Source organism: Xiphophorus maculatus, chromosome 12 (genome assembly GCF_002775205.1).
Source record: "Xiphophorus maculatus strain JP 163 A chromosome 12, X_maculatus-5.0-male, whole genome shotgun sequence".
Classification (NCBI taxonomy): Eukaryota; Metazoa; Chordata; class Actinopteri; order Cyprinodontiformes; family Poeciliidae; genus Xiphophorus; species Xiphophorus maculatus.
In genome coordinates this window covers 18,795,576-18,813,059 of record NC_036454.1, presented here as the reverse complement: position 1 = coordinate 18,813,059, position 17,484 = coordinate 18,795,576, and the positions used below count along the sequence as shown (strand labels likewise).

The 17,484-nt window shown below is 41.8% G+C and overlaps 2 protein-coding genes across 3 annotated transcripts; one reads left to right on the top strand and one right to left on the bottom strand.

The window, feature by feature from the left end:
* Nucleotides 1-226: 226 nt before the first annotated feature.
* On the top strand, nucleotides 227-4,287 carry nefh (neurofilament heavy). Its single transcript, XM_005804002.2, has 4 exons — nucleotides 227-1,064; nucleotides 1,965-2,164; nucleotides 2,261-2,385; nucleotides 2,480-4,287. Exons 1-4 carry the CDS (start codon nucleotides 311-313, stop codon nucleotides 3,648-3,650), a joined length of 2,250 nt encoding a protein of 749 aa, XP_005804059.1. The 5' UTR covers nucleotides 227-310; the 3' UTR covers nucleotides 3,651-4,287.
* A 1,699-nt stretch (nucleotides 4,288-5,986) lies between these two features.
* On the bottom strand, nucleotides 5,987-16,872 carry thoc5 (THO complex 5). 2 transcript variants are annotated; one of them, XM_023344217.1, is made up of 20 exons: nucleotides 16,830-16,872; nucleotides 16,450-16,551; nucleotides 15,477-15,620; nucleotides 14,782-14,895; nucleotides 14,302-14,399; nucleotides 13,029-13,175; nucleotides 12,806-12,920; nucleotides 12,577-12,709; nucleotides 12,396-12,473; nucleotides 12,230-12,273; nucleotides 10,651-10,750; nucleotides 9,819-9,927; nucleotides 8,523-8,624; nucleotides 8,324-8,420; nucleotides 8,132-8,243; nucleotides 7,948-8,051; nucleotides 7,779-7,866; nucleotides 7,580-7,695; nucleotides 7,046-7,236; nucleotides 5,987-6,932 (listed from the first exon to the last, which is right to left on the bottom strand). In XM_023344217.1, the coding sequence occupies exons 2-20, from the start codon at nucleotides 16,543-16,545 to the stop codon at nucleotides 6,869-6,871; spliced, it is 2,052 nt and encodes a 683-aa protein (XP_023199985.1). In that variant the 5' UTR covers nucleotides 16,546-16,551; nucleotides 16,830-16,872; the 3' UTR covers nucleotides 5,987-6,868. The 2 variants fall into 2 exon arrangements, with proteins under 2 accessions (XP_023199985.1, XP_005804060.1); XM_005804003.2 differs by having other exon boundaries at nucleotides 16,450-16,547; nucleotides 16,830-16,855.
* Between the last annotated feature and the right edge of the window lie 612 nt (nucleotides 16,873-17,484).

Below are 17,484 nucleotides of genomic sequence, written 5' to 3'. Positions count from 1 at the left end.
TGTTTTTTTTAAATAAATAAAGAAATATATATATTAGAAAAGTAGATGAGGGGATTTCTAAGATGCGTGTTGCATGATATAAAGTTAATACTGAGGTTTGTAGTTTCAGCATCTCAGCTGCTCAGTGCGAACGGAGTTATTTCTGGGCAGCCGGTAGATTTTTTTTTTTTTTTTGAGGGTGGGGGGGAGAGGAAAAGATGTCTCTTTAAAAATACAGTGCCCTTGTGCTGACTAGCGACTTTTCCCTCCCTCCTATAAAAGCGCAGCGCTCTCCCTCCTTTGCAGTCAGTTCTCCACCGGCCTGGCCAACATGAGTTTCACAGTGGACCACCACTTCATGGGCCCGAGCTCGTACCGCAAGGCTCGGCCCGCATCCGTGTCTTCCAGCGGCTTCCACTCCCAGCAGCGCCGCCGCCTCACCTACAGCCAGCCGACCTCCATCGAAAGCCTGGAGACCTTCAACGGCGACATGACGCGGAGGAGCGAGAAGGAGATCCTGCAGGCTCTCAATGACCGCTTCGCCGGATACATCGACAAGGTGCGCAACCTGGAGATGCACAACCGCAACCTGGAGGCAGAGGCGGCGGCGCTGCGGCAGAGCCAAGCGGGGCGCATCTCCGTAGGGGAGCACTACGAGAGAGAGCTGAACGACCTCAGGGGGCTCCTGCAGCAGCTGACCGGGGAGAAGACCCGCGCCGCCCTGGAGCACGAACACCTGGAGGAAGACATCCAGCACCTGCGGGTCAGGCTGGAGGACGAGGCGCGCAGCCGCGAGGAGCTGGAGGCTGCCGCCCGCGCCATGAAAAAGTATGTGGAGGAGTGCCGCTTGACGCGGTTGGAGCTGGACAAGAAGCTCCGCGCTCTGGAGGAGGAGGCGGCTTTCCTCAAGAAGAACCACGAGGAGGAGGTGGCGGAGCTGCTGGCGCAGATTCAGGGCGCGCAGGTGAGCTTCGACCTGAGGGACACGCTCAAGGCGGACGTTACCAGCGCGCTGCGAGAGATCCGCTCACAATTGGACAGCCACGCGTCAAAGAGCGCAGTGCACGCAGAGGAGTGGTTCAAAGGTGAGGCTGGCCAAAGGGACAAGTTTCAGAGCAAAAGCTGCGAAGTCCCTCTGTCCATGGTGCTGAAGCCGTTTCTCTGCATGTCATATAAAAGCTGTAGAGATTCATTTTCACATAACCAACACCGTATCTATTAATACGCATTGATTATCTGGTTGCAAACTTTTACAAGAGAAAAAAAAATATTAGAAAAATATACTTTGGCATACAATTCGGATTTCAATTACATGCACCGCAGTTGGTGGCTGCGTCGACGCCGCATAATGATAATTTTCGCAGAAAGACAGGACAGCGCTGCGTGAGATGGCACGCAGAGAGGAGACTCATTTGCACTCTGGCTTGCTGCCCTTGCATGCAGTGCATTTTTTATGGTAATGGATGCAAAAAATAAAACTCCTCTTCAAGGACACAGTTCCTTGCTCAGACAGCAGGACAAATTAACGCCTCGATCAGTGCGTCTTCTTCTAAATTTACGTACTTGTACCTACATGCAATAATCAAATGGCTCATTATCTTTTGTAAAAATAAAAAAATAGTACAGTCACAGTTCCTCTGACCTTTAAGCCTTTATTGTGCTGCAAATCCAACAATGGTGCCATAAAACTTGTGCAGCCTATTTCCATGCTGCTCTGAGTGAGTAAAAAGAGCAAACTGAGTGACCTCTGAGTCCAGCCTACTGCAGCAGAGCGTCATTCCTGAAAGGGAGGAAGCTGAGTCAGACTGAATGACAGGTGGGCAGTGTCAAGGTTACTCACGCTCCCAGCGGTGAAGGAAGGGACTGCCAAAAAGTCTCAGGATGACAAATCTAATCTGACATGCATATAAATCGGTGCTGTGAAACTAAAACAGAAACGTGGCTTCTAAATGTTTAATTTTTCCTTTAATTTTGTACACCTGCAGTGCGCATGGAGCGCCTGTCCGACGCTGCCAGGTCCAACCAGGATGCAATCCGTGGCTCCCAGGAGGAGATCGCAGAGTACCGCCGCCAGCTCCAGGGCCGCACCATCGAGCTGGAGACCCTCCGAGGAGCCAAGGAGTCCCTGGAGAGGCAGCGGATGGAGAGTGAAGACAGACACCAGGATGACATCAACTCACTCCAGGTACCAGATAGGCACTTTGTTCCCCACTCACACATAATCTCCTCATATGTTCAGTGTGACTCTTTATCTTAAGATTTCTGTGTTTTCATTTCACAGGAGACCATCAATCAGCTTGACAACGAGTTGAAAACAACCAAATGGGAGATGGCGAGTCAGCTGAGGGACTATCAGGAACTCCTGAATGTGAAGATGGCTTTGGATATTGAGATCGCTGCATACAGGTTTGCTAGGGTCAAAGTGCAAACGTCTTTTTTACTATTTAGACACTCCTACCAAAGGTTTTCAATATTTTTACCATCTGTGGTTTTGAAACAGGAAGCTGCTGGAGGGAGAGGAGAATCGCTTTGTGTCAGGTGGCAGCCCGTACACCTACCTGGAGAGCAGGATCTCAGCCCACATCAAAGTAAAAAGCGAGGAGATCTCAGACACTGTGATCGTGGAGGAACAGACGGATGAGACACAGGTGACAGAGGTGACAGAAGAGGCAGAGGATGAAGAGGAGGAGGAGGCAGAGGAGGAAAAGAAAGAAGAAGAAGAGGAAGAGGAAGCGGAAAAGGAAGACGAGGAAACCAAAGAGGATGAAGAAGGTGAAGAAGCAGGTGAGAAGGAGGAAGAGGGAAAGGAAGAGGAGCAGAAGGAGGAGGAAGAGGAAGAAAAGGAGGAGGAGAAAGAAGAGAAAGAGGAAGAAGGTGAAGAAGAGAAAGCTAAATCTCCTGCTGTGAAATCACCAGAATCTAAATCACCTCCAAAATCTCCAGAATCCAAATCACCAGCAGCCAAATCCCCTGAGCCCAAATCCCCTGCCAAGTCTCCTGCAGGAGACGAGTCAAAATCCCCTCCCAGTAAATCCCCCGAATCCAAATCTCCAGCACCCAAGACCCCCGAACCAAAATCTCCAGAAAAGGAGAGCGCTAAGCCCGCTGCTGCCAAAGACACCCCACAGGAGGAGAAGAAAGAGAAGTCTCAGCCAGCCAAAGAGGAGCAGAAAGAGAAAGAGCCACCTGTGAAGGAGGAGAAGAAGCAGGAACCCAAGGAAAAAGAGCCAGAGGTGGACAAATCTGCTGCAAAGAAGGACGAGAAGGCAAAGGAGGAAACATCGAAACCTGAGACTCCCAGCAAGCCCGCTGAGGACAAACCTGCTCCAAAACCTGAGCCCAAAGAAAGCATTCCTCCTGCTAAAGAGGAGAAGCCCCCTGCTCCCAAACCGGAGAAACCAGAGCCTGAGGCAAAGTCTGAGAAAACCGAAAGCAAGAAGGAGAAGAAGCCTGAAGAAAAACCAGAGAAAACTGAAAGCAAGAAAGAGGAAAAAAAGCCTGAAGAAAAACCCGCAGCCAAGGTAGAAACAGAGAAAACCGAGAGCAAAAAGGAGGAGAAGAAGCCAGACGAGAAGAGTAAAGAGGAGAGTAAAGGAGCGAAGGCAGAAAAAGCTGAAAAGTCCTCTAGCACTGAGTCAAAGGAAACCAAGGAGGAGAAGGCCAAGAAGTGAGACTTACAGCTGCATTTTTACCTGTGGAGGAGAAGGAGATGCCAAAGAACAGAGTAGGAATGAAGGAGAAAAAGGGTGCAGAGCAGGAGGAAGGAGCTGGGCGCACCCAGCTGTTCAGGCAGGTAACAGTATGTAAGCAATATTGATTTCTGTAGCAAACAACCCCACCGCTCCCCAAGTATGGCCACTACACCCCCCCACCCTCCAAAGCTTCTGACTGTATGACTGTAGTGAATGCAGAATGCTCTAAACTCCTTATGTGAATGTGACAACCGCCCTTAACGGACATCAAGTGCATTTAAACTGAATCCTGACGGGGCCGGCAGGGCCCTCATGAGCCTTCAAGGGCAGAGATATCAAAACTATGTCAAGCTAATGATTGTGAGCAATATTGAATATATATAAATATGTTTATTAAGGGAGGTAGAAATCTCTATATTCTATTTACAGATGAATAATTTAAGGAAGACTTGAGTTTTGCTCGTTGTGCACCAATAATGCTGCTTCTCCAGACAGGTGAACGATGGCGTCTCACTCTTCCAGTCTGCAAATGCTAAGACAATGATGACTGTGCTATGTATAAACTGCTGAGAATATGCAAAATGAAACAGTAAATAAAAAATGGAAAAAAAAATCATAAAAAGTCTGTGTGGCATCATTTTCTCTCTTTTTCCTTTTTAATATTACAGTCCTGCTGAAATGTGCAGCGTAAGAACTCTTGGTAGAGATTAATGAAGTGTCAGAAGCTCTCATACAAGGTGTGAGACCACAGAAAGGTAAATGCCGGGAGTTACTGCACTGCATTGCGGCTAAAGAGAGGGGGAGCTGTGCCCGTCCTCAGCAGCCACTGCACCCTGCCTTACATGCAGAGGATCACACTCATGTATAAATCAGTAGTCCTGTCTTCACGGAGCAACTTCAGTCTAAGTAACAGCAGCGCCTTTATGAGCCAAATTAGTACTATTGATTCCTTATTACCAAGGTGAGGGGATAAACATGTAAAAACAGCAGCAGAGGCTGTTCATTTTCAGAACCCGCTTGTTCAATCAATAGGGACAGATGCAATTGATTATTTCTGACTACGTCAATTGAATATGAGACAATTATCTTTGTAGGAAATTCCCAGCATTGGTGCTACAGAGCGTGCAACTGCTGCAGAAACAGGGTGTGGTTTCCCTTATTCAAACTGTCAGATGTGAAAAATTGCAAAATTGACACATCAAGCAAGAAAACATGCTTGTGTAGTTTTAATTAGGTGTACAGACAACACTAGACAACACACTGGACACACTTTTTGCTGACTCTGAGGATGCGTACTCCGGCAGGTTTGTCCTCATTGCAAACAATACTTCACTAAAGCTGCAGAGCACCAAATTAGAAGCAGAGTAAAGTAATTCCTCCTCCTGCAGCCATTCTGCCTCCAGCCCCTCCCACCACAGCAGCATGTTTTTGATGCAAACTCCACGTATACTAAAAATAGATTCCTCATCACTGATATAGGACTGGATCCTCACTGGCATTATGCCATCATTTGTTGAGCCCTCTAACCTCCCGATAGGTGTAATACCAAGGAGTGGATGAGTCAGAGTGCCCTCCAGCTTATGGCAGAAAACCGATTTTTGTACATAGAACTTGACTCAGTGAGGATAAAGAATACAGGACAAACATGAAACTTTGGTGTCGATTTAGAATCAAATTAAATTTTGACTGATCATATGAAATGTGCTACTAAATTACCTATCGTTAGCTAATTCAGTATTTCAAGGAGCAGAACTAAAATCCCTGAAAACCTGAGCTGTACAGAAACTGTCAGCTCCTTCAAATCAGGAGTAAAAACAATTTCGCTTACAGCAGTTTTTCAAAGGATCTGATTAACTGTTTGCACAATCATTAATTATTGAAGCTTGAGTTTCAAGACTGGATTTGTTTTTAAATGAGCATTTTTATTTTACTTCACGCAAAGCTTTTAAATGTTTGACATATTTAGTAAATGTTTATTTTTTGTTTTCTTTTTCATTTGATGTCCTGCTAGTGCATGAGTGGAGCTATTTAAATAAACCTCCCTCCCTACAGCTCTCTTTTGTACACTAATATAGGATAACCACAGTTAACCTATACAAAAATTCTGCTATCCTGAGAACATTACAATTCAGTTATTTAAACATATTATTTTGATATCTTTGCATTGTAAAAAAAAAAACAAAAAAGCTAAGCTTTAAGTATTTTTGCAAAGAATGGTCTTAAGCCATGGAGAGAAAAGTAAAGCAGTTGTAATTGCAGGGTAAGATGGTTCTGCAAGATATTTCTTCAGAAAGGTTGTAAAGAAATGCATGCCACACTTTTCAGATTTTTATTTGTAAAAAAACACATTACTTCCACTTCAAAATTACACTAGTTTGTGCTCAGCTATTACGCGAAATCTTTAAAAAAAATACAAACACCTTGAAATAAAGGTTGAGATGTTTGAATACTTTTGCAAGACACAGCACCAGTACAAGTGCTGTCTCATATTCTCCACATCTCTGTACTTATACTGTCAAATTAATATCTCACTGCTGTCTCTAGGATGTCACTCTGCTGTCTATACATTTTCTCTTCAAAACACTTGTTTTAATTCTATGGAGGGTGAGGTTTAATTAAGCTTTCTGCAGAACTGTTCACATTTGATGAGTGAAAATCATCAAACTGAGGTCAGTCAGCAATGATCATCTTCACCAGAGGGGCTCATAAGAAATTTTCAAAACATCTCCTCTTCCCAAAATTACAAAGAACCTCCCACATTTGTTTGATCGAAAAAGTGAAATGCATCTCAGCAAAATTCTCAATACCAAGCAGCCCTGAAACTAGGAAAGCCTAGACAATGAAAGAGTGGTCAAAGGTTACCTGCACACAAAATGCAAAATGTTGCATTGTGTGTGCATTTGTCCCTGTGGAAATGACTCAGCTTACCCCTCCACTGAACCACAGTGGAATAATAATCGGCCTGCTCTCACATAGCTAAAAATAGAGCAGGAAAGACAAAGGTTGGAGAACAGAGGACATTCAAGAGATTAAATGGAAAACAATGTGTGAAACAGAGCCTGCTAGTCATAGACAAACCAGATCTATGACCATTAAAGATGACAACAAGGAGAGGTTTTATTTTCAAAATCTTTAAAACGGGACTTTGTGTTAAGAGATACAAACACAATTTCAGAAGGACAAATATGGACGCAGGTCTAACGGTGACTGAAGAAGCCCTGAGGGTGGTTGTACTTGAATGGCTTCAGGCGGTTTGGACCCCTGAATTTAGACAAAAAAAAAAAAAAGAGAGAGAGAGGATGTTAAAGGTAAATTTATTTAGCATACAATTACATAATAATTAAAAATCTATCATTTCTGACAAAATTGGATACCTGACAGTACGCAGACACATCTTTTCTCGTGGGAACTCTCGAGGTCCCTCCACACTGTCATCTTGCACTTCTGTCTCCAAATACACGTCCAAGCAGACGCACAGGCGTGCGATCTGATTGGTCAGAAGCTGATGCCCAGGCTTTGGGCCCTGTAGCTCGTTTTTGAACACATTCACTTCACTCTCCATGGCCTAAAAATGTGAAAGATATTTAGACGATAAAACATTACATAAAATATTGCAAAAGTATTCACATCCCTTAAAATCAAGCAAAGATCAATTTCAGTCTCTAGATGTCCAAAGCTAGAAGACAAAAAGCTGAGTATGGACGGATATTTAATGGTACAAGTATCTGAAAATCCTCTTTTTCATCCACTTCATATTATGCACTACTTTGTGTTTGGCTTGCCGACAGGGCCGAATGGTAAAAGGTTAAATGAGCATAAATACTTTTGGAAGGCACTTATTGTATTACAGGACTAAACAGTAAACTGAGAACAGAATTTGAGGATATACTAAGCTGAAATGTCCGTACTCTTAGGTTGTCATCACTGCGCCCGCTGCACTCTCCCTTCCAGTTGAGGGACAGAGAGAACAGAGGAGAGATCTCTGGGTAGCGGGGACTCAGGACCACAGCGGCGTGAAGACGCGCTAAAGGAAAAGCAGCCACAACGTGTTTTTTTTATAGCTTCACAACAAATGACTCCATCTATGGTGTCAGTGACTGGACTTACCTGTTCCTCTTTCGACAACTGCCATAAAGTACAGGTCTGTCTCTCTGGCCAGTCCAGCTTCAGTCACATGATGAGTATAGGCCAGTTCCTTCAGATGAGATTACGCTGAGCATGAGCAACACTGTGAACTTGTAATGAAAATGTTGAAGTGGTTTCTTCTTGAATTTACCAAGTACTCCTGCTGAGTGATGGTGGTCCACCGAGCCAGACGGGAGATGATCTTGGCAGGAAACAGGTGCTGACACTCGGCGGAGATCGGAATGATGTTGTGCTCTGCAGCCACAAACACAGTCAACCTCTTGCACAGCGATCCACAATTAGGATTATTTAACATAAGTTGTAAAGTGAGTCACCTAAAGAAGCAAACTGTTTGTGCAGAGCCAAGCGGGACAGGACTCGCCCCCTCAGCAGCTTCATGGTGGTCTCCATGTGGCTGGCGCTCAGAGAACTGCCCACCAGAACACCCTGGAAACACACAGACATACACTGGCATTTAACAGCTGCAGCTTCGCTTTCCTGAGGCACCACAGGATGTCAACACACACCTCTGATGATTCAGTGGGGAAATGAAGTCCTCCCAGATTCTGGACCCACATGTAGGGATATCCCAGCTCATCCACATAGTCAGCAAAGGAAACAATCCTAAAGTAGAATTACATGTTAATCCTTCTTGAATATACTGACATGTAACATTGTAATCAAGAGCTCGTTTTTTTATTCTCCTCTACTGCTCGATGTTCTTACCCGACTTTGTCAAACTGGTAGCGGTTGGCTGGATTGGGAGTTTCTCTTCCTTGGTCACTGGTGTAGAGACAGCTCAGGAGAGTTTCCGATTTAAGAAGCTCTCTGGAGAAAAGAAAACACTGTTACACCATCTTTAGGTTCTTAAAGGCAGGGTTTCTATGAGCTTTCTAAATCCAACACTTTATCAGACTTGAATTTTCAGACTTCTCAGTCCTTTTAAGCCTCTTTTTAAAGAAGAAATACAAACAATCAGGGTGGAAAGAATTGTCCTTTTCCACACAGCTCCTCCATGGGGATAAGAGTTCTCAGCTCCTTCAGACTAGAGGCAGCAGCAATTAGCAAAAACCTGGCGGAACTGTATGTATGCTGAGCTCATCATACGAACTACTTCTCTCTCAGTCCAACACTCCTAAGATGGCTGTAAATGGTGCAACGGACAAACGTTGATGTGGCGATGGTGAAAGCAAAGTGTCAGAAAGGGCAGGAGGTATTTAAAGAGACAGGGCCCAATTTCAATGTGTCAAATTACTAAGTAAGATTTCTCTTACGTCACATTTGATATATACAGCATTTTTATAACAACTGAAGGTAGCATTGTTGATTGTAATACAAAATGGCACCATGTGCCCGGAAAATAGATAATACTAACCCTTTAAAAGCTTCTTTAAACTCCACTGACAAATACACATTTGATGAAATTTTTATGTAAATCAACTTACTTGATATGTAAAATATTCAACTTCTTATTAATAAACACTTCTCTTTTAAGCTTTACTAATAGTTGCACAGAATTAGCTTAGCATATTAGTTTTTCTTTGCATCCTCTTTTGTTTAGCTGAAGCCTTTAAAAATAGAAATTAATTTGATTAACAGTAACTGTATCTCATTACTACTCTTAATCTGTTTTCAGTGTTGTTTGTTTGTTTTCAGCCCTACTTCAATAGCAGTTATATATATTATATGGATTATTTTAAAAAGTGTGACATAATTTGTTCAATGGGAGAGAAAGAATTCAACATTATCACAAAGTAAATGATCAATAGAATAAATTATTCAGTACAGCTAATTGGATGGACAATCTGATTTATAAGGTGCAAACAGATGAAAAGATGAATAGACCAACAACTGATGAAAGGACAGACTGATGGATATTAAAAACAGGTTTAACTATATCATTGTGGGAAACATATTTTTCCCACGCCATTTTCTTTCACCGGACTAAGGGTCTAGGTAAAAACATTCGAGAATTTTCCAGATTGAATAGGAACCCTAAGACAGAGTTGAGTTTATACACACCCAGCGCTGATGGCCGCGTTGAGGTCTGTGGAGGTAGAGACTCTTGTCTTCACAGTCAGAATATTCAGATTCATCAGGTAGAAGAAGTAGAGATGCAGAGTGCTGCCATCTGTAGGGATAATGAGGGAAATAAATCATCCTGAAAAGACAATTCACTGCTATCTTAACACGCTCTCATCCTTCCTTCATTAATCCTCCCAGTGATAGCTCTCATGGGTTTACTTCAGACTGCAGGGTGTTAGAGAGCAACAATAGGGCGTGGTCAGTGTGGCAGCCAGCCGCACCTGGGGAGCACACACTATGCTGATGGTCATCTTTTTACATCCTGTCTCTGCAGTAACGCTGAACTCAGTGACACGCCGTCAATCACTCACATGGCTCTCTTTTTGCTTTTCCTGCACTAAAAAGGCTGCTGGCAGCAGAGTGAGGGGGTGGGGGGTGGTCATGAAGGGAGACTGGGGTAGAAACAAAGCAGAGAGAGAAAATGCTTACAAGATGCTGTAGGTGCTGCAGACCTACGATGCTGCAAGTATCTACCTCCCTCCGCTTCCTCCCCTCCCTTCCCCCATTAGGTAGAGTTACGCCTGCAATGCAGATCTCCCCCATAACTTGTCACCATGTTCCCTTTGTTGCCAGCAGAGGGAACACTAGGGTCAAGCGGTGTCATGCCACAGCAGAGCCGCTCACGATTTCTCCCTCATACAACCATAAATATAGAGTTACATCGCAGCACAGCAAATATGCGGTCAGATTACAAAGTGTGCATGAGAAAAAAACTGTAAATATTAGGATGTATGGTGTGTAAAAAGAAGAAATGGAGAAAACCTTTTACCTTTACACTGAAGGACCAAGCTGAGAGACAGAGGGTGTCTTTTTAGCATCTCTCGTCTTTTGTCATCCAGCTGTCCACCTGTGGTCGGCCTCCTTCTCTTCTGTCAAACACACAGCCACCAAGACATAACATCAGAAAACACGAAAAGGCAGAAGATGTTTCGTGATGTTTATGAGATGCAGTTAAGAGAACCAAAGAGCTGAAAAGCTTGGGGAGAAATGGAAAAAAGCATTTTCTGTTTGTTAAATTAGAGGTTGCAGAGAGCACTACGTTATGACATAAAAGTTTAACTTTTTACCTTTGAAGATTATTAAAAGGTAAAATAAAAAAAATAATGAATTAATTGATGGTAAAAGATTGAGAAAGACAAAAAAAGGGAGTTTTGGGGCACAATAACAGAGCAGGCGTGGCCGAGTCCAGTCCTCCATGTTTTCCTGGCTCAACATACATGAAGCAATTAAGTTGCTCACTAAAAGGCTCCAGTAGAATCTGATGACTGGGTAATTCAGACAAATTACCCCCAACTCTGGAACTCATTACCACCTCACCTTAGAAACATAAATTCATTCCCTAAATTTAAAACCGAACTTAAAACACACCTTTTTAGATCTGCCTTTTCAACATGACACAATTGGTTTGCTTGATTTTTATATAGATTTTTTACATAGATTTACATATAGATTTTATATAGATACATTGTTGTGTATTTATTCTACCTATTTTTAATTGCTATATTTTATTGTTTTTGCTATTTTTCGTTCTCTGTACGGTGTCCTTGAGTGCCAGAAAGGCGCCTTTCAATTAAAATGTATTATTATTATTATTATTATTATTATTATTAAATGAGCCCTGTGTTGGACTAGGGACAGACATACAGAACAGTGGATGTTGAGGACTGGAGCTGGTTGATTTTCAATGCAGGCCTTTTTACTGCTTGGTCTGACAGACAGATGGACAGAGAGACAGACAGACAGAAGGATGAATGCCGGCCAAATCAATGGACAGACGGATATATGAACAAACAAACTAATGGATGGATGAACAGAAAAACCAATGCGCAGACAGATGAAAAATGAGCAGATGGATGGCTGCAATTTTTAGGAAATAAACTCAGGAAATACATATTTTTCACCTTCTCTTTCAAACATTGTTATACCTGGAAAAAATACTCTAATTGCTATTTTTTAAAACTGTGTCACAACATTCACTTCATAAACCATATCTTTAAGTCACAACTAAAGCTTCATCCATTTAGATGCTAAAATCCAGCTTTTCTATGCTGCTGAGAGTGCATGTCCCAGACGGACTCAGGTTACAGTCACCTCTCCAATCTGGGTAAATATTTCCCAGAATCCCCCACTCCCCTCCGGATGTAGACATCGATCGATTGCTGAAACTCTCTGAGCCACCCGACCACAGTGTGTAGAAAGCAAAACTTCAGGCAAGGGTTTCTGTGTCCAACCCAGAGACGGGTATTATTTATAAAACAACTGAACTCACTAACCTCTGAGCGTGTGTGTGTGTCCGTGTGTGTGTGTGCGCGCGCGAGTGCGTGTGTGCATCCTGGCCTGAAACGCACCGTTTTCTCCTGCTCCTCTTCTGCATCTGAATCACTCTCATCATCTGGGAACAACAATGTCACATTTTGAAGAACATACATGTTAAAAAAAATCCAACTAAATGGACAGAAGCTGAGTTTTTAATGTGGACAGACTCCAGTGGCATCAACATGGCGCTCCATGTACCTTGAGAATCATCAGGAGGCTTGGAAAGGGCCCTGGCCTCATCCACGTCACCACAGATCGACACACTCAGGTTCTTGTCTGAAATATGGAAAAAATAAATCAGTTATCAAACTGAAACTGCATGGTGAGCTGTCAAACTCAGATTTCTTCTTTATTTGTGGTATATTCTGTCTTGACTCACCACAGGCTTGGCCGTAAGCATTTGCTTGAACAAACAGCACGTAGAGCGGAGGAGGAAGGTGACGGGCAATCTCTGCCTGCTTCTGGGTCTTTTCGAATGGCATGGACAGATACTCCTGCACCGGGAGAGACGCCTGTGGAGACAAAGCATGAGGAGGAAATTCTCTAGCTTAGAATTTCAACAAAAACAGAATAACAGCAGTTTTCTGTTGTAATTTTTTATAACTTGCCTGCATGATGGCATTCAGTCCAGGCTGAAGGCTTATCAGATGCTCCTTCTTTACCTCTATGGTCTTCTGAATTTTCTCCTTTGTGGATTGTGACTCCTCGTATTTCTCCGCCAACCTGGATTCCAAAAACTAACGCTTAACAACTTCTTTCATCTCTCCAAGAGTTAATAAAAGCAACACCAAGTTATTCCAACTCTGGATGACTCTGCTTCCAGTTTTTCACCTCTTCCTCTGCTCCAGCTCCCAGTCCAGTCTTGCCAGTGTCAGCTGGTGGGGGTCATTTTTGGTCAGGCTGGGCCTGGAAATCTCCGGCGGAGCGTCCTGGAAGAACTCCTCTTCGCTCACCAGGTCAATTTCTTCATGCTTGGATCTGAAGCAGGAAAGATGCTAATCAATGTGACAAAATATAAATCTGAAAATGTGAAACATTTGAGGATTGCTTTAAGTGTAACTGGATTGTGCTGTTCGTATGTATTTTTTGAGTCGCTTGGTCAAAGTTTTTAAAGTTTAATTTTAATACTTAAAAGCTTACAGTAACGACGTCTCATACACATTTCTGTGTAAAAGTATTAAAATCTATTGAACTTCATTAAACCATAATCGTCAATGTATTTTATTGGACTTTAATATGACGGACCAATATAAGATAGTATGTATTTGTGAAGTGGCAGGAAAAGAAAATATGGTTTTGAAAATATTTTACAAAGAAAAGTCAGAAAAGTGTGGCATGAATTTGTGGTCAGTGGCTCCCTGATGACTTTGTAGAACCACATTTCCTTCTTATTGCAGCTGCAACCAGAATAAACACTCAGATAATTAAATGATTATACATTATTATTTTTGCAAAACACACCAAACTCAGCTGGTTTGAATGTAGAGCATCTTTGAACTTGCATGTTTAAATGTTGCCACAGATTCTTAACTGGGTTTGGGCTTTGACTATGCCATTCCAACACATTAAAACATTTTTATCTAAACCGTTCCTTCGTTTCTCTGGCTTTGTGTTGTCCAGCCATCTTACCATTAATTCTGACCAGCTTTCCTGTCTCTGCTGAGGAAAATAATCCCCACAGCATGATGATGCCACCATTTTAATGAAGATGTTTACTGCCTAATGTTCTCTGAGGCCTTTACAGAACAGAGTTTAAATTACACACATGTGGTCTCTATAAACTATGTGACCAGATCTGGTTGCACTTGATTTTATTTAGGTGAAGCAGAGCAAAGGGGGCTGAAGACAAATGCACACCGCACTTCAGGATTTCAATAGAAATAAAATTTAATACATCATCTATCTTCAATAATGCACTACTTTCTGTTGGGTTTTCACATAAAATACATCAAACTCTGAGGTTGTAACATGACAAAATAAATATTTTTGCACGGCACCGTCTTCCAGTCCTTTATGCCAAGGTAAACTGGTGCAACGTCAGTGACGTACATTGTCTCAATAAAACTGTAAATGTTTCATCTAACAAAGAGTAATTCACACTAACTTGAATTCGAGACACTTGCTGATCTCCTTCTGAAGATGCATAACCTCATATAGGAGGTTCTGCAGCTGAAGATGAAGCACATCGACCTTTTGCTTTGCCTGAGGACAGAAACATAAATCGCTGGTGAGGTTTTTCCACCAGAAGAATCACCTGACGGACGCAAAATAAACACAAATACATTTATACCTGACAATACGCCAAAACTGAGAGCCAGGTTTATGTGGTATCAAAGATTAATGAGCATAAATATGATCTACAGTGAACATTTACAATCTAACACAAGCGCACTCAAACAGTTTCTGCAGACTGTAGCCTCTACTGCAGTTAGATGTTGCAAGGACAAAAGTGCTTAGTTCAACACTCCTTCAGTGATCAGCACAAAGGGAACTCGCATCAGCATTTTTTGAGAATACATAGAATAGTACAACTCAACTTATTTTGTCTGTCATTAACTCCATTGTAGACCTGTGGGAGAATTACCTCATGGGTTTGGTCTCGCCCTCTTTTTAGACGCATATGAGCCAAACGGTTGAGTTTTTTCAGGTTCATGAAGTGGATGCAGCCCTGCATGCGTCTCAGCTCCACCTCAGCACTCTGAGGAGAAACACACAAGTTAGATATATAGATATTTAAGGTCCTCTTACTGCACACACTGCAGATACAAGAGGGGTGGAAGCTGAGAAGCTAAATATCAGCAGCATCTTCTTAATTATTGATTCCTTTGAAGAAATATTATCAATTTTAAGAGACATGTTTTAAATGTAGCAAGTAGTTAGTCACTGATCAATGTGTATAACTATGTGTGATGAAAAAAAAAGATTTCTTCATTCACTTATGCTGATCTGACAGTTCCCTTTCTTGTCAGTTTATTGGATAATTTTCATGGCAACCATTATGCTTAATTTTGGCATAATGTCTTTTCTCCTTTTTTATTTGTTTTTTTAACAAATTCTTACTTAAAACTCCAGTTTCACTTTCTTCTGAATATATATTCTGTATATAGGTGGCATTTATGCATAAGCAGTACTTTTTTTTTTTTACTGAATCGCAAAAGCAAAATAATTAACCCCATAAAGAATTGTGAAGAAAACAAAACACACTACACTGAATTGAATTAAGGTACTCTCCATTAAGAACGATGGGAAACTATATTTATGATGAATTGATTGTTTTACCCCCTCTTTGGCACCATTGGCTTTCAGCTCCTGGATCTCACTCATGACTGTAGCCAGACTCTCACAGGATTCTTTGTACTGAAGGTAGTCCTGCTCGGGGTCCCTGCCGTCCAGCTCCCCCTCCTCATTATAGACACGAACGTCCTGAATGAAACAATAATTAAAAAGTTAAGAATCCACCTGTATTTATGGGTCACCTCTTCCGTGTTGCTCTCATTGTGTTATCAATGTTAAAAGGTTTCAATTAATCTAAATCAAAAACAAAATTTTTTGGTCATAATTGGTTATGGTTACACACGCGTGCAGCAATGTGTGTATGAGCAGGTAAAATGAATAAAGGGCACAAAATCACACATACATAATAAAGGCGCAGCTCTGCTTCAGCTTTAATTGTTTTCCATTAGGCCTCATATTTTCCTCCAGCAGACTCTAATATTTACAAGAATTCACGGTGGATGGTGTGATGATGAGCCTCTGATTTGCAGCATCTCTGCGCTTAATGGATGTCAAGCTTGTGCTGACAGTTGTTTGAATGTCCTCCACTTGTAGGCTGATTTCAGATTCTTCTTCTCAGCCTTTCCACATCCCCGCTACAATCTGAAGGCCTCAGACAGCTCTTCTAATCTTACCATTGTGCTCACTAACACTTCAGAACTAAATATCCTAAGCTTAAAGAGGGCAAACCTACACCAAAATGCGGAGAAAACGTGTTCGAATCATTTGCACCGATTATGAAATTACTAAAACTAGTTTTTGACATTTTACGTGGGACTAAATATAGAGGTGTAACAAATTATTCCTATCCAGAAGCTATTTTTTGTTATATTTTATAGAAAATGTTAAAGGGTTTTTCATGTTAATTTAAAACACAAAACTTTGTATCCGTTAATATTCTCATTTTATTAAAAATGGTTATGAAATCAGATGAAGACACACTGTCTGCAGAGCGTCGGTTCTCTGGTTGTGTGCTTACCTGGTCCACCTCCCCCCGGCCTCGCTTCGTCTCTGGGGTCCCTCCTTCACCGCGGAGAACCTTCGACTTTCTCTTCTTTAAGGCATCGGTCGACATGGCTATCTACGTGTAAATATGGGTGCATAAACCGGATAAAAGAAACGACATGAAACCTCAGTTTAGCAACATGTTAGAAGTACGCTAATGCTAGCCACATAGCCTGTGATAGCTTAGCTGCTAACAAGTTCAGCCGCTAATAGTCGTCTTTCCTGACGACTGTAATGAATAGGATATGTCTATTATTGTGTTTCAAAAATAATCACGCACCAGTTTGTTTGAAAAAAATGGCACCGTAATAGTTTAATGATAATTTGGCAACAAAAAGAGCTATAATGTCTTACCACAAAGCGCCTTATATCGACGGAAGCCTGGATTAGCCAATAATCAACCAAAACAGAATAAGCAGAAATAAGACTGCCACCTACTGTTATGATGTGGATACCAGGATTACCTCTTTCAGTGTCAAAAATGTTTTGTCATGTCAGTTGTATTACAATAAATTATATGGAAAGAAAATATTAAACTTTTCCAAATGAGCATTACTGGAAATTTGTAAGACTCATCGGGGGAATTAAGTTATTCTACCTTTCTTGATTAATTTAACCAGGATTAATTTATAGCTGTCAACAGGAAGTTTATAGACAGATTAAAATAGATTTTATTTTTCACAGGGCTGTCTTTTTGTGTCTCTACTAGAATTTGGTCTCCAAAAAAATAGAGTGACTCTACTTTCTTTTCTGTGTTGCTCTAGCATTTTCATGCTATTCTAGTTAAAGTTGGTGAGAATGATCAAAGTAACTCTTAATTCAAATTCGGAAAGCAGCATATAACCTTTGAGATATTTGGTTCTGAATTTTCAGCTTCCTATGATAGTTCCTAGTTACTGCTGTGGATGCTCAGCGTTGTTTCTAAAGTCTACGTTTTATTGAAGATGTAGTAGTTCTTCCTACGTCAGCTTACTGCAGGATGTTCCATCCTCATTAGACAATTCCCACT

Bases quoted from the DNA above. Each gene is read 5' to 3' on its own strand.
- nefh (XM_005804002.2), top strand. From the start codon at position 311: ATGAGTTTCACAGTGGACCACCACTTCATGGGCCCGAGCTCGTACCGC. The intron at 1,065-1,964 runs GTGAGGCTGGCC...GTACACCTGCAG, and splicing joins CGCAGAGGAGTGGTTCAAAG to TGCGCATGGAGCGCCTGTCC. The intron at 2,165-2,260 runs GTACCAGATAGG...TTCATTTCACAG, and splicing joins ATGACATCAACTCACTCCAG to GAGACCATCAATCAGCTTGA.
- thoc5 (XM_023344217.1), bottom strand. From the start codon at position 16,545: ATGTCGACCGATGCCTTAAAGAAGAGAAAGTCGAAGGTTCTCCGCGGT. The intron at 15,621-16,449 runs GTAAGCACACAA...TGTTTCATTCAG, and splicing joins GCCGGGGGGAGGTGGACCAG to GACGTTCGTGTCTATAATGA. The intron at 12,710-12,805 runs GCAAGTTATAAA...TTGTCTCCACAG, and splicing joins GACTGAATGCCATCATGCAG to GCGTCTCTCCCGGTGCAGGA.